This window comes from Hyaena hyaena, unplaced genomic scaffold, assembly GCF_003009895.1.
Source record: "Hyaena hyaena isolate Hyena2069 unplaced genomic scaffold, ASM300989v1 scaffold_127, whole genome shotgun sequence".
Taxonomy (NCBI): Eukaryota; Metazoa; Chordata; class Mammalia; order Carnivora; family Hyaenidae; genus Hyaena; species Hyaena hyaena.
The window spans coordinates 1,690,919-1,707,588 of record NW_024080758.1 but is presented as its reverse complement, the minus strand read 5'-3'; the positions used below and the strand labels follow the sequence as shown (position 1 = coordinate 1,707,588).

The window sequence follows — 16,670 nt, the reverse complement described above, 5'->3', positions numbered from 1 at the left end:
TCGCCACGAGTTGGCTAAATCTGCAGGAGTCTACGGTCATTCTCCAGGATCCTTTCATTTTCAGCATGGGCCAGGCAGGTTTATTAAATAAAGATGTGACAGAGACTACCCATCGTGTATCCTTAAGGCTTAATGGTGGCACTAATCTCAGCTACCCACCTGGAAAATGATAATGATTTTCTAACTTGGTCACATGTGTGTCAAGGGGGCGGTTTTAGAGGTTTCCATTTGGCCATCCCCACTATGATCAATCCTGTTTCACAGACCAGGAGCCCATGTGGGTTTTACTCCAACAGCCACATATGTAAATTTCAGGCATGCACTTGAGGACTAGGGAAAGGATCCCTGGGCATCTGGAGCCACTGTGGTCCTTCAAGGTCCCCATGCTAAAGGGGGTTTGATGGCACTTTGGGTCTCTGAGTATCAATGTCAACTCATACCTGCATCTGATAGTCCACAAAATGTCTGGTTATTCAACTTTTCACCAGTGAAAGTGATTTCACCCCTTTGACCAATACAGCCAACTGAGTGGATGACCACAGGTCTCTTAGGGGATTGCCATGGTATAGACTTACCCTGGTGATGCAGGGTCCTTCTTCCTAGGGAACTGATGGATTCTGGATCTAATAATCTACTCAGGTGTGGGGACTGGAGCAAGAGACTATGACTTTTTTGTCGGGACAATTGCCCTTAACCACCTCCTCCATTTTGTCTTTAATAGATGTAATCAACAGCCTTGTTCTACTTCTGGAAGTAGAGCGCCATCACCAAGCCTCTCTTACTTTGGGGCTTATCCTCCCTGTGAGTGTTAATAAACCCCGTCTGTGACTGCCTCACCTGCCCTCATCCTTGGCTGCAGTGCCAGCCATCCCTGGGCATTTCAGTGATGCTGGTGGTCCCCTTGTCAGATAGTCTGTCCTTGATGAATAGTGTGCCCTCTGGGCTTCAGGTAATGCACCATTCCAGCCTGTCACCTCCCTCCTTCCTTTACCAACTGCGAGGACTTGGGCTTTTCTACGTGCTGAGAGTTGGCTGTCATTTTTTCCCGGTTTTTAAGAGCCACCTCAGCAGTAAATTTGTCCATCCCTTACGGTCCTCGCTAAGGTGTTTGTTAAATCCCATATCCTGGGAAAATGCCTCCAAGTCAACAAGACCTTGCCTATCCGGCTTTAAAGAACCCTTGGAATCCAATCTCAGGTGTCCTCCCATAGTTCAGCATGCACGTAAAGGTTAGTTTTTGTACCAATCCACGAGAGGATGTGGGGGGTGCATGTTCCCTTGTGAGGGAGAGGCTTCTGCAACATCTCCCAGCCCAGCGGAAGTGGTAGCTCTTACTGGAGATGGATGGGCAGAGTCTTCCTGTCCAGAGGGTGGGTGTGGGAAGGGGTGGGTGTGGAGAGAGAATGCATTCAGAGGCATCCGTCCAGATGAACTTGGTCCAGTTTTCAGGATCCCAGGTTTTCCCTACTGGCACCTCAACCTTGCATAACAGACCTGCCTTGACTGAGCGTTCACACATCTCTAGAACCCCGTGATTCCACAGCTTCAGTGGTGTCTGTCCTTCTGTCACTGGTGGTGATAATCTCTTGGTATAAGTGACCACTGAGGCACTCCGGTTCTCAAACTTAGCCTAGATTGGCTGGAGCTCAGCCTCTCACTAACCTTCTGCAGGGTGTCAAGCAATAAAATAAAAATAAAACTGCCCTATGATCCAGCAGTTCCATTCTGAAAACAGGATTTTGTCGAAATGTATGCATTCCCATGTTTATTGAAACATGATTTGCATTAGCCAAGATATGGAAAGAACTCAAGTGTGAAGGGATGAATGGATAAAGAAGATGTGGTGTACATGTATACACAATGGAATATTACTCAGCCATGAGAAAGGAGGTCCTGCCATTTGCAACCACACGGATGGATCCTGAGGGCGTTATGCTAAGTGAAATAAGCCAGACAGAGAAAGACAAATACTGTGCTGTATCACTGACTTGTGCAATCCTAAAAAGCCAAACTCATAAAAACAGAGCAGAGAATGGGGGTTACCAGAGGCAGAGGGATGTGGGAATTCGGCATATGCTGTTCAAGGGCACAAACTTGGAACGAGTAGACACTCGAGCGCTGGAGAGCTATTGCATAGCACAGTGACTATGGTCAACGGACCAGCATCATGAACTTCACAGTTGCTGAGAGATTAGATCTTGAGTTGTCCCCACCACAAATAGTGAAATAATTATGTGACACAATAGGGGTGTTAGTTAATGCCACAACGGTAGACCTCTTGCGACATATAAATGTATCAAATCAACACACATTGAACTTACACAATGTTATATGTCAATTATATTTCAGTTAAAACAATAATTTAGCAATAGCCAGCGGACTCTGGTGTCTTTGTGAGCCCATGCTTTTCAAATGCTTGCTCCGTCACATCTGCTAGCAATCCCACCAAGACATGTACAAGGTCACAACCAATGAAAACTTTGGCGACTGAACCACCAGCTTGAGCCAGAAACTTTGGGGGCCCCTCATACCCTCCAGGCTGGTGCTGTCTCTAGCCGCTGGGTGCTGGGTCAGTCTCAAATCCCCTCTGCCTGCCTGTTTGCTCAGACCACTTGGGTCACCGCTGCGTTAGTCCAGGCCCTCTGAGAAGAAGTCACCAACGCGGGATTAAGTATGCAGTGATTTTATTAGAGGAAGTACTTCGTGAAAGGCAATAGGAAGTAGTGGAAGGTTGGGAGAATCATCAGAGAAAAGAGAATGAGAGACAGAGATTGGACGGGGGTGTCCACACCACCTTGCAAGGGCCATGCAATATCAGGCAAGTTCCGGAAGCCTTCGGGAGTCCCTGAGGCAGGAGTCCTGGTCTACCTAGAATCCAGCCTAAGTTTCCCCTCTGCACCCGGTCACCAGAGGGGAGCAGCCTGGGTGTGCCTGTGTGGCTTTGGTGCAGATGTGGTGGTGGGTGTCCGCAGGTAGCTGCTGGTGCCCTGGGTCAATTGCACATTTTCAGCAGGAGGCCGGCGGGGAGCATTCTCAAGGCCGCCACACGCTGCTCACTTTCCTGCCACCGCCCTACATGGGTATGGGTACCCTGGCACTCTGGCTTCCCTCTCGTCGAAGTGGGTGAACTGTTCCATTCTGAGTGTCAGCGCTGGGTCTCAGCCATCTTGCCTGCTCAAGATTCTGGTCCAGGAGTTCCCCGCTTTCTCTCCCAGATCATCAATTCTCTCTCAATACCTCGTAACATCTTCCCGGCCTCACCTCTGCCTCGGGTTGGCCTCCGTTTCTTTGTTCCCTGTGGTAGAAACAGAGGAGCTCCCTGGAAGAGTTACCTCCCCTGTCAGTCTTCCATTTCCTCATTTCCCATGTTTTTGTTCTCAAAAGAGGTTTATTTTTTTATGAATAAAAATGGTGTAGGTTCAGTGTGGCTGGACACCAGGGCAAGAAAGCCAATGTCACTTGGAATTACTTCACAGAAACACTGTTTTACAATAAGGACAGAGTTTTACACCTGCTTCTCTTCCGCCCTTTTAAGGGTTTGATTTAGAACTTCCCTCCGTGTCTCCTGATATATCCCCACCCGTCCCCCAACTGTGACACACAGACGCTGCAGGCACGCAGTGTTAACAGAATGAAATGTTTCCTTCCAGACCTGTCTTCATGCTCTCACACACAGAGGTTTTCTTTCCTTTAGAAGATCTTACCCTAACTACTTCTCTGTGTTTCTCAGTCAACAAAACCTCGTGGAAAATCTTTTAAATCGACTAGGACAGATTGATCTATATGGTCAACATACAATCAATTTATTCAATTCTTCACCTATTGAGAAGGCATTAATTCTTTTTGTAGGGTTTTCTCATGACAACCAATGATACAGCGTATATATCTCCACATATATCCATATATATATATATATATCCATATATATAGATATCTCCTCTCTATCCTATCTCATCCAATGAATAGATTCCTAATAGGAAATTTCTGGGTCTAAGAGCATGTATATATACATTTTATACTTTATTTAAAAACTTTTTTAACTTTTATTTTTGAGAGACAGAGAATGAGTGGGGGAGGGGTAGAGAGAGAGGGAGACAGAATCCGAAGCAGCTCCAGGCTCCCAGCTGTCAGCACAGAGCCCAATGTGGGGCTCGAACTCCAACTCTTGAATGGTTAGATCATGACCTGAGCCGAAATCGGATGCTTAACCAACTGAGCCACCCAGGCACCCCAAGAGCATCAATATTTTTAATAGATCTTACCAGATCGCATTCCAAAAAGACTGAAATAATTCATTTTTCCTTCAGAATGCCAGAGAATTTCTTTTCCATCCCTGACCCTCATTGCTTCCCAGGAGTATTATCCTTCTGACTTTGTGCCCTCAGGTAAGGTGTGCAGCTTCGTTGTAACTTTGTATCTTCCTGACTGTTGGTGAGGTTGAACATCCCGTTGGATATGCACCTGATTTTGGAGTCAGTGTGCCTGCGTGTGAATTTCATCTCCATCTCTTATCATTTGGGTGACCTCACAAATATTATTTACTGATTTTGTGATTGTTTCCTCATCTCTGCAATGGGACACTAATATTCCTACCTCACGGTGAAGTTGAAGAGGATTAGGTAAATCATTAGAACAATTCCTAGCACATAGTAAACACTAAAAAAAAATGTTTCAAATATGTTTACTGGCTAATTGGCTATGCTTCTCTGTAAAATGACTATATTCTTTGCCATCATTTCTACTGGGTGTTTTTCTTTTCTATCAAATATTTTTATCAGATTTTGTCTCACCTCCTTCAATAAAGATTTTAAAGATTTGTTTCCTATACGCTTATGTAATTAAATAAAGTTTAACTTCTGTAATTTGTCACTACAATAAATAGATTACTTTTTGTGATTTCTATTGTTGTTACACAGCATTCTAGAGAAAAAGCACTAATTTTTAATATTTATCTCATATTGAGCCATCAAATTATCTTAGTCTAGAGTAGTTCTTCTTACTAATTTTGGTTTCCTAGGCATATAATCTTATTATTGAAAGAGAGGATTTTTGTCTCCTTTCCCCCCAGCATTTATAATGGTTATTTTTTTTCCTCTTGTAACGTCAGAACTTTCAAACACAGTGATGAAAAGCAAGTATCCCTGTCTCATTCTTTTTAATTTTTTTTTTTTTAATTTCTAGGAGAGAGAGAGAGACAGCGTGAGCAGGAGAGGGTCAGAGAGAGAGGGAGTCACAGACTGAAACAGGCTCCAGGCTCTGAGCTGGCAGTCAGCACAGAGCCCGACCCGGGGCTCAAACCCACGAACCGCGAGATCATGACCTAAGCAAAAGTCGGACGCTTAACCGACTAAGCCACCCAGGCGCCCCTGTCTCGTTCTTGATTTGAGTAAAATAAGAAATTCCCGTTGTGGACAGCAGCTTTGATCTGTGCCCCTGGAGTCCCACCTCGCTCTTCTACTCTTTGTGACCCTCTATTCTTAACGTCCGTGCTGTAGAATTCAGGCCCAATTAGCCTCCGCAATCACATAAGCCAATTCTTTTAAACAAATCACTTTATACACAAGCGCACGCTTCCTACAAGTTCCGCTTCTGTAGTTGAACTCTGACTGTTAGAAATACTGATTGTTTGAAAGCTGTGGTGACCCTGGGGCAAATTAAGCAGCTTATGTTGAACATGAAAATCATACTTTGAAACTTAAAATGAAAACTTAGAGCAACAGCTTCTTATTTTTCAATATAATAAGTTGTACATTTCACATGTGAATCTACTGCTAGAAAAACTTCTGGAATATACTGAAGACAGATTATTTAGGACACATTAAGCCTCTTGTGCATAAACTATGGCCATCTAAGGTTTCATATGAGAAGTTTCACGCAAAATAATGCTATTTGACACACTTATACACTCTCAAAAAATTACTTTCATTCTTAGGAAGGATTTTAATCGCCAAATTTAGTTTCCTTTTAATTTTTTAAAAAGCCACAGAATAGTATACAGAGTACCTTAAGGTAAGTGCAAACACCTTAAAATTAATTTTATAATATACAGTGGATATGAGAATGTTTGTCTTGGGGTAATTTAAGAACATTTCTCAGGGTTTGAATTTGATGATATGTACTATGTACTTAGTCACACACACACTTGCAATATAAGTATATATACATACTCTCTCTACATATATATATCCCTACTATACAAACTTTCATTTCTCTTAATTATTCTTTTGTTTTTTCTCGTATTTGATAAGTGTTTCATAAATACGTTGTTTATAGAACCTCATGTAATGGAAATAGCTCAAAACTAGAATAGTGAAGAACAGTAGCATGAGGAGAAACAGAAACGCACCAACCAGGTAGCCACTGGGACTGAAATAAGAAGAAAAAACACCAATGAGAAGTCATCATCCACTTTGCTTGTGAGTTCATTCAGTCAATGTTTGAATGACTAGCTCCTATGCCACTGACGGCAAACAGAGAATTATAAGACAGCCTGTCTACCCTCAGGATGTTTGCCTCTTACTGACTGAGGCTGACCAGGGAGGAAAACAGACCGTGTGATCAACAGAATGAGAGAAATAAATATAATTCATTGGGGGGGGAGGGGCGGGCAGACATCAGGGAAGGCCTTCCAGTGGTGGTGACCTTTGAACAGAGTACTGGCAGGAATAGGTTTCGGGGCATTAGAATGGGCTCGCTGGATAAAAATGCCTGGCAGTGGGGGCAGGGGGAACACCTGGGTGTCTGACTCTTGACTTTGGCTTGGGTCACCATCTCAGGGTTGTGGGATGGAGCCTGGAGCCTGCTTGGGATTCTCTCTCTCTCTCTCTCTCTCTCTCCCTCTGCCCCTCCCCTGCTCACGCTGTCTCTCAAAAAATAAAAATAAAAATAAGAAGCTCGGAAGTGGAGGAAGAAACAGGCGGGCGTAGAGTTTTTGGCTAAGGGAGATGCATACGCAAAGTCATGGAAGTGTAAGAGAACCTTAAGGTCACTCCCTACATTTGGGAACTAAAAACTAGCTCAAGTGTGACTAGAATTCGGGTGAGTAGGTGAAGTGGTTGGAGATGAGGAATGACAGGTGGTTAGAAGTGAGAGAGATGCCTTTTATTAAGCTACAGAGCATGGATTCTGGAAGGATGATTCTGACTGTAGTGTGAAGAACAGATGAATGGGAAGTAGAAGTGTGGAGGGGAAAAAAAACCAGTTATGAGGTTTTTGTAATCATGCAGGTGCGGCAAGCGTCTTAAATTAAACTCGTGGCTGAGGAACCTGAGAGAAGTAATAGATCTAAGACATCTTTAGAAATTAGACAGGATCGATCTCAGTGATTGTTAGGATGTGGGGCTTGAGAATAAAGGATGGCTTCCAAGGTTCAGAATGAGGTGGCTCTGAGGATGTTATCGCCATTCACTGCTCTAGGAAATTCAGAGGGAAGAACACTTTATTGAGGGTGTATAAATGTGGTTGGTTTACTTTTGGGCATATTGAATTGGAGGTACTTGAAGGTCACCCAGGTGTGTGTGTGTGTGTGTGTGTGTGTGTGTGTGTGTGCGCGCGCGCATGCGCGCACACCAATTATTAGATGGTACTTTCAGCTGGGTATTCGGCATCTGCCTCTTCACCTGGGACTCTGCATGGGTGCCTCCCAACAGAGTGGATTTATTGCTTGAGCCAAACACTGTGCTCTTTTCTATTTGGTGTCCTGGTATCTGGTTCCTTTTTAAGCCATAATTATTTACTTGCAGTGTCAGTTTCCCCAGGTCCTAGTCTCCTTACTCAGTCCTTCCTTCTATATAGATATGAGCTTAGTCTGGCTCCAGTGGTTGATTTCCTTCTTGGAGGAAGTTAGTTAATTAGCTAACTCAACAAATTACCTGATATGAGCCAGGTACTATGGTATTACCTGGAAAATAGTAATAATAGACATGGTCCCCATCCTTAGAGAGCTTACATTTTAGTGGGGACATAATCACTAATCAATGATGAGAAAACAAATAGAACATTTTACACGTGATAAGAACTAAGTAGGAGAGAGATACAATGCAATGAAACCTTACTATAGCAGGATTTCACCTGGTGATAGGGTCAGGAAATGCCTCCAATGGGGAAAAGATAATTATCCTAAACTCTGAAGAATTACATGGAAGTGTAGTTGGTAAAGTTAAGTAGGAAAGGGGGGGAAGAAAGAGTTGCCAGATGGAAGAAATAGCATGTGCAAAGTTCCTGATGTAGGACAGAGTGTGGAGAGAGTTGGGGACTGAAAGAAGGGGGGGGGGGGGGTCTTGACCGGAGAAGACGGCAGGAACATAATGCAAGATGAGATTGGAGAAGTAGGTGGGGCCAGATCATGGAAGGTCTTGTAGACCCTGTTGAGGAGTTATCATTTCAAGGAAAGAAACTGAAGGGTTTCAGGCTGTAAAATTAACATTTGAAAAGATCACTTTGGCCCCAAGCAAAGGAAATGAACTAGAAGAAAATAGAACTGAATGAGGGTAGATGTGTTAGGTGTCTATTGAAGCTGTTCCCATCTGAGATAATGGTAGCTTGGATTGGAGTGATGGTGATAGGCCTGGCAAGAAGTGGACTCATTAAAGGGCAGTTCAGGAGATTAAATGAATGAGAGCCAGTGGCTGGATGAGCTGGGGGAAATAGAAAAATGAACATGAACCCTAGGGGTTTTTTTTGGTTTGTTTTTTATTTATTTATTTTCATTTTTGACTTGTAGACGTTTGGCTTGTACAGTTCAATGTGCTATTTCCTGAGAGAAGGAACACAGGACAACAGGTTGCTATACTGTTCATCTCCAGAAGGCACCATTCATATTATAGCCCATGTGAGTGGGTTCTCTTGGAGCTGTGCAATGACAGCTCACAGGGCTGTATGCAATTACCCTGATGGGTCTGTTTTAGAGTGGGACAAAGAATGGGGTAAGGGAATGGGTGGTAAGATCATGAGATCATATTTGGACATGTCCAGTTTCACCAGTCTTTGAGACATCTAAGAGAAGAGGTAAAGGGAATGTGGCCCTGGACAGAGCAGAGATATGATTTGGGAGTCATGTGTATATAGATACCTACTGACTCCATGAGTGCGGCCGAGCTTGCCAGAGTGAGAAGCTCAGGAGACCAGGGCTGAGCCCTAGGGAAAGTCAACATTTACCGGCTGGTGAAGGAGGTTGAGACTCTCTTTACTTGAGAGAGACTGGGATAGGAATTTAGGAAAAACCCATAAAGCAATACAGGAGTCAAAGAGTCAACACTGATGGAAAGAGGAAGTAAGATGAGGGATGACAAATGCCAGGTTCGGTGCAGACTGGTTCGGGTTCAAAATGGTGACATAAGAGGCTCTTGAACTCACCTCCTTCCGCCGTCACACCCATGCCACAGCTATCTAAGGAAGTTCCCTCCAAAAGAAATCCAGAAACTAGCTGAGCAATGTTATGCCCGATTCGCAAGTCCCCAGAGATCACCGAGGAGCCGACATCTATGCAAGTACAAAAGGGTCTTTATTACAAGCTTGAGCAGGGGCTCCAACGCACCCCGACACAGCGGTGATGGTATGGAGCCCCGAACTCGTGATCGCAGGGCTTTTTATTGTGATCACAGTGGGATTTGGGGCCTTCCAGCTTGGCAGCCTCCTGATCGGTACAGGCTGTCTTGTCAGTACCCGATTGGCTCGGCCCATCTGGCCTGACCGCAAACTGCCAACCGGAATGTCTTGGGACATAGGCGCCTCTTTTAAACTGATTGGCTGTTGCCGTTGCTAGGGAAGTAACTAAGGGCAGAACCTGGGACTGGGTTCGGGCCTAGTTCACTCTCAAGACAGAGGTTTATTCTAAAATGGAATCAGTTAGATTTAGGTCTCACAAGCAACACCGACACATTGGGTGAATGAGAAAAAAATCCACCCGCATCGAAATGGGTAGAAGAGACTGGGACACAGTCTTACCACAAACCCCACACCCAGGGCAGCAACGCACAATCGGGAGCTTCTCCCTGAGGAATGAAGGGTTTGGACCCAACATCTAGAGTCCCAACTCGACGGACAAGTTCCCCTAAACTCTTAGCTCTGAGGGCCACCCGGGCTTGCGTCTGTGAGACCCGCAACGGTTACAGCCAACAGAAGGGATCCTGAGCACCACAGGAGCTAAGCCCCCGCTCAACCCCCAGCACAGGGACGGCAGATAGAAATGCCCATCTCCTAGTCTTTCCATGAAGGAGGCCTATTTGCTCATCTTAAAAGCTATGGTTTGAGGCTCAGGCTCCTGACTGAGCACAAATCAAGGGACAGACTGAAATCCTTTTCAGAGACTGGGGAGCGTGGCAGGTGCCATCTTAACGTTCTCTCTCTGCTAGGCCTGGGATGCTCATATCTCTGTGAAAGGAGCGTCCACACATGACTGGTGGCTCCAGCTTCTATGGCTGCTGTCCAGGGGACACAGCCTTTCTCACCTGGCTCTGGTGGTCAGCAGAACTTACATTCCCTGGTCCTATGGGGCTGTAACAAACAAACCCCACTGAGCTGGGATTAACCCCGGACTTGTTGCAGAGGGAAGGGACAGGAACACCCATCTCCCAGTCTTAAAACCCTGAAAGAGGTTTATCTGCATACTTTAAAAGCTGCTGCCTGAGGGTCCAGCTTCCAGTCGGCTTGCACCTAGGTGTTGACTGAGGTTCTCTTCTTTGGGACGCTGACAGGTCCCACCCTCAACTACTAGGAAACACGCAGAACTAAATGGCATCTTGGACAGTCAAAGGCTTGAGACGACAAACAGTTAGGGCTGGGCTGAATAATAAGGTTCATTTCCCTCCCCGCGACCAAATCTTCAAGACTGGGAAATGTGGCTGTTTTATCTAAGTCAGAAACCAACAGTCAATGGAAATGAAGAAACAGAGAAATATGTCCCAAACAAAAGAAGCAAAAACTCCAGAAACAGACCTTAAGGAAATATTAAGATAAGTGATTTACCTGATAAAGAGTTCAAAATAGTGGTCATGAAGATGCTCGCTGAGGTCAGGAGAGCAAACAATACATGAACAAAGTGAGAATTTCAACAGAAGTAGAAAATATAAGAAAATGTCAGGCAGATTTAATGTAGGCTAAAGCTATTCAAAGGAGAGGTAATTGGTGGAATGGTAAGAAGGCAGATTGGGTAGATTAGGGAAATAGGAATAAAATATAGGGAAATAAAGACTTGAGTGTAGACAAGACTTTAGAGAAGGTTGTCTTACAAAGGAGGGGAGAGAATATGGTAGCTGGAGGGGAGAGGAGGTTGAGGCGTTATTCATTCATTCATTCATTCATTCACTGATTCATTCATTTATTTGAGAGAGAGAGATTGTGTGAAGGAGAAGGGCAGAGAGAGAGGTAGAGAAAGCATCTCAAGCAGGCTCCACACTGTCCACGCAGAGCCTGATGCGGGGCTGGAACTCACAAACTGTGAGATCATGACCTGAGCTGAAATCAAGAGTTGGATGCTCAACCAACTGAGCCACGCAGGTGCCCTCAAGTTTTATCTATTTAATTAATTAACTAATTAATTAATTTAAATTTAAAAAACACTGAGGGTGATTAAAAGCCTATGAGGAAGATCTAGTTGAGAGGGAAAGTTTCATATATAAAAAAGAGAAGAAATAATTGATTTGGAAGTTTCCTCAGAAAGCAGGACATGAAGGTTCAAAGCACAGGTTGAAGAATTTACATTTAAAGACGAGGAATAAAATTTCTTTAATAGGATGGAGAAAGGAGAGAACGGATATAGGTGCTTGTCGGTTTATATGTTTGGAATCAGGAATGAGGAGTGTTCCCATCTGTTGACTTCTAAATTGTCTGTAATGGTGGAGACAAGCTCATCTGATGGTTGTTAAGGGCAGATGATGGTCCAAGGAGGAAGCTAATTACATAAGGTTGTTATGGAGAGCAGAGATATCGGTTGACCAAAGAAAGATAGGAAGGTTCTCAGGTGGTGTTGGTGACCTATAGGAAGTTGGTGATAAATCTACCCTGTTGTGCCACTTTCTTTACCAATACTTGGCTGCTCACATGTAATCACAGAGGAAGCAGGTAGTTGGGGGCTTTCCAGGTGGGGGGCGGGGGCCAAATTCCAGAAAGGTAAGGGGATACTAGTGTTATTGAAGTGTAAGAAAACGCTACATAAAAAAGGAGACATTGAAAGCCGAAGTGGAGGGTCCCAATGAGAACGAAGAAGAGCTGTAGTGATAAGACAGCTGAATTAACAAGCTGGAAGTCCGAGAATAGGATGTCTGAGCCGACTGATGCTTCAGGAAGCAGAGACACTCTTCTGATAGCAATGCCAGTGTCCGTGGTGTGACCACGGGAGTGGACGGTGGAAACATGACAGAGGAAGGGGACACTGAGGATGAGGAAAGGCCATGATGTTGGCAGGGTTGGCTGTGTGGGCGCAGCTGGTGGGGACTGGTGTGGAGATGGAAACCTCGAGGCAGGGCCGAGGTCGTCGGTGAGCGGGGAGGAGGTCGGGGATGAGGTGGCAACACAGAAACGACGGAGGTACAGCAGATGCCATGAGCCTCAAAGGGTGGGTGTCTAAAACATATTTCTTAGTTTTGTTTTAGAAGAACAGGGATGAATAATGATCTGGCAGTGGTAATGGCACCCTGAGGTGCCTGGGGGTCATTGGAAAATAAACAGCCAGCTCTCTAGAGGGCTGAGGGTGAAGGAGTGTCCTCGGGGAATAGAGGGAGCTAAGAGGGGGAGCTCAGAGGACGCTTGAGGGTTTAGGTGAGTTTGCTGGTTAAATGGTAGCAACTCCAAAGGGCCCAGTGGAAAATTTGGGGAAGTGGTTAAGCACGGGGCCAAAAGGCAAGAGAGTACTAAAGGTCTGCCTCCCCCAGACTGGTCTTCAGCCACTGTTTGCTCATGAAAAGTGCTTTCTCACTAGGAAATGTCCACCACCAGCTAACCCCTACTCTCCTCTGCCCCCCTTCAAGGTTCGGGTTTAACAGAGGCTAAGCTGCGGTCAAAAACGTATGGACTGTTCCTTGGGCTCCATCACATCCTCTGGCTGCTAGAATCCAGCTACCAGGAGGTGAGCTGGGCCAAATAGGTGAAGACCTCCTTCCCTGTCTTCTCTCCTCTCCAACTCACCAACGCCACCTTCTGAGGGTGGATCCTTGGGTGGACATACATTATTAATATTCATCTAAATCAAACATACCAATCTAACCCTCATTAGGAAGGGAAGTCACTGCCAAACGCTACACATGTTTCCCAAAGCCGCTTCGAAACAACACATGGCTTATCTCATGTGTAGGTTATTCACAGTATTGATCTTCCATCGGAACAAAACATCAAGGAGTCAGTAATATCTGAAGTAGGGCCATTAAGTGACTTAATCATTTGTCTTCCGTTTTTGTTTAACATTTTACAAAAAACGAGGCCCAGGATAGAGGAGGAAAGTCATCTGCGACCCCAGTGTGAGCATGAAGACTTCTTTCTCTCCCCTCCTAGAAAACTCAGGTCGGGTCCAGGAAAGCGCCTTCACTAGCTGTTTCCGGGATTCGTGAGAAGGATGGCCAGTAGTCAAGGGCTGGCTTGGGGTCAGTGGGGCACAGCCGCTGTCTGCTCCCAGTCTCCACTGCTGCAGCCTACAGTCTGGCCCTTAGTCGGGGTTGACAGACACGTTTGAGGGGAAGCCAGTGGTCACTGGGGGATGGAACAAAATGGGACCCAAGCCGCGGTAACAATCCTCAGAAATTCCTTCCTGCTGCATCTCTGGGATGACTGATACGTACAATTTTAGGATGTCACATATAGGGCACGACTACTAGGGTCCCAGAGGAATGGGGGAGACACTTTTCCTTTTTTTTAGCTGCCACTCTTGTCTTTTACAACTTCCCTCATTAAAGCCTGATTAGGTGCCGGACATTACCTGGGAATCATTCCAAAGGTCTCTATTGCAAATATAGTTGTCAGGTTACAGAAACTGCAAATTAGAAAAATAATATTAAAGATGAAATTAAGTGCAATATATTAAAGGACTCCCCCCAAATCTTTACGGTAATGATCAAACCATGGATAATCCTAATTAAGGTGTCATTTTCTCGGGAATGGAGAGAATAGATGAATTTGCGTAATAACTGTGATGATTTTTCCAGACGTGTGACTCCGCCTGCTTGCTATATAATTTTTCAGCACTTAGTGCAATTTCACTGTCCTCCTAACAGCTTTACATTGTTTTGATAGGGGGTCCTGAGGCAACAGCAATAATAATAATAATATAATAATAATAATAATGTTTTACTGAGCATTAGTACTTATTGAAAATGAATACTATCCGAGTGCTTCCTTCGTACCAGGCAGTGTACCAAACACTTTCTGTGAGTTACCTGATGAATCCTCATAGCAACCCTTTCTTTTAGATGAGGCAACTGAGGCTTAGATAGGTCAAGCTACTTGCAAAAGTTTACACAGTTGTAAGCAGCAGAGCTGAATGCAGGTTTTTCTGATCAAAGAGCGTGTGACATCAAAGGTGTGACATTCACCTGATGTAGGTTGACTCAGGAAGCTAAGAATGCTGGGAACTTGATATAATAATAACTTGATATAATGCTGTGTTACTATCTTTAAAGTTACGGAGTATCTCTCATAATGTAGCATATTTCTTGGAATGAGGTAGGGTAGAGCTAAATCAACATTAATGATATGATTTCGGGGCGCCTGGGTGGCTTAGTCGGTTAAGCGTCCGACTTTCGCTTAGGTCATGATCTCGCGGTTCGTGGGTTCGAGCCCCGCGTCGGGCTCTGTGCTGACTGCCAGCTCAGAGCCTGGAGCCTGTTTCAGTCTGTGACTCCCTCTCTCTCTGACCCTCCCCTGCTCGCGCTGTCTCTGTCTCCTAGAAATAAAAAATATTTTTAAAAAAGTGATATGATTTCACCTATCCTCACGTGGGAGAAGACAGAAGAAAGGAACTTAACCTGATTGAGCAGAATTAGGGCTTATTACCCAGGCTTTTTATTTGATCTTCAGAATACTTTAAGAGAGGTATTATAGACTCATTCTACAAATAAAGAAATAAGCTCAGAGACTAAGCAATTTGCTTAAGAAGGCATATCTACCAGTTCCAAAATTAGGGTTCAAGCCAAAGTAGACTCTAGCCTTCAAGGTCCATCCATGTTGTAGCAAATGGCAAGATTTCCTTCTTTTTTATGGCTGAACAATATTCCATTGTATTTATATGCCACATCCTCTTTATCCATTCATCCATTGATGGACACATACATTGTTTCCATGTCTTGGCTACTGTAAGTAATGCTGGAATGATCACGATGGTGCATCTTTTCAAGTTAGTGTTTTCATTTTCTTTGGGTAAATACCCAAGGGAGGAACTGCTGGCTCACATCGTAGTTCTATTTTTAGCTTTTTGAAGAAACTCCATAGTGTTTTCCATAGTGGCTGCACCAGTTTACATGCCCACCAATAGTGCATAGGATTCCCCTTTTTCTACATCATTGCCAACACTTGTTATCTCTTGTCTTTTTGAGAATAGCCATTCGAACAGGTGTGATGTAACATCTCATTGTGCATTTGATTTGCATTTCCTTGATGATGAGTGATGTTGAGCACCTTTTCATATGCTTGTTGGCCATCTGTATGTCTTGGGAAATGTCTATTCAGATCTTCAGCCTATTTTTTAATTGGATTGTTTGTTTTTGAATTGTGTTATAGGAGTTCTTTGTATATTTTGCAGATGAACCCCATATTGGATGTGTGATTTCCAGACGTTGCCTTTTCATTTTGTTGATGACTTCCTTTGCTGTGCAGCAGGTTTTTAGTTTGACATAGTTCCACTTTTTTATTCTTGCATTTGTTGCTTTTGTTTTTGGTGTCAGATTCAAAAAATCATGGCCAGGACTGAAGTCAGGGAGCTTCCTACCTATGTTTTATGATATAAGGGCTTACATTCAAGTCTTTAATCCATTTTGAGTCAATTTTTGTGTATGGCGTGAGATAGGGGTCTAGTTTCATTCCTTTGCATGTGGCTGTCCAGTTTTCTTAACACCATTTATTGAAGAGACTGTCTCCTCCCTCCCCCTGGTATATTCTTACTTGGCTCCTTTATAATAAATTGACTATGTATGCGTGGGTTTATTTCTGTTCTCTCTATTCTGTCCATTAATGTATGTGTCTGCTTTGATTTTAGTACCATACTATTTTGATTCCTATAGCTTTGTAGGATAGTTTGAAATCTGGGAGGGGGATCCCTCTCACTTTGTTCTTTTTTCTCAAGATGACTTAGGTTATTTGGGTTTGTCATCATTCCATTCCATATAAATTTTAGGATTGTCCTCGTTCTGTGAAAAATGCTATTGGAATTTTGATAGGGATTGCATTGAATCTGTAGTTTGCTTTGGCTATTTTAACAATATTAATGATTCCAACCTATGAGCATGGAATATGTTTCCATTTATTGGTGTCTTCTACAATTTCTTTCATCATTGTCTTATAATTTTCAGTGTCTAGATCTTTCAACTTTTTGGTTAAATTTATTCCTAGGTGTTTTATTCTTTTTGATGCAATTGTAAATGAGATTGTTTCTTAATTTCTCTGCCTGATAGTTCATTATTAGTATATAGAAACACAACTGATTTTTATATATTCCTTTTTGTCTCCTGAAACATTACTGAACCTGTTTA

The 16,670-nt window shown here is 43.8% G+C and overlaps 1 protein-coding gene across 3 annotated transcripts in view; it reads right to left on the bottom strand.

Annotated features, from left to right (window-relative positions):
* Positions 1-2,685: 2,685 nt before the first annotated feature.
* CATSPERE (catsper channel auxiliary subunit epsilon) overlaps positions 2,686-16,670 on the bottom strand; it is a 151,842-nt gene continuing 137,857 nt past the window's right edge. The window contains exons 21-22 of one of the 3 annotated variants that reach the window (XM_039237502.1): positions 13,907-13,960; positions 2,686-3,295 (exon numbers count right to left, since the gene is read on the bottom strand). In XM_039237502.1, coding sequence (XP_039093433.1) covers positions 3,220-3,295; positions 13,907-13,960 — 130 coding nt within the window. In that variant the 3' untranslated portion in view covers positions 2,686-3,219. Of the gene's footprint in view, positions 3,296-6,190; positions 6,367-13,906; positions 13,961-16,670 lie in introns of those variants that run through there. The other 2 variants (XM_039237501.1, XM_039237505.1) reach the window with 2 other exon arrangements.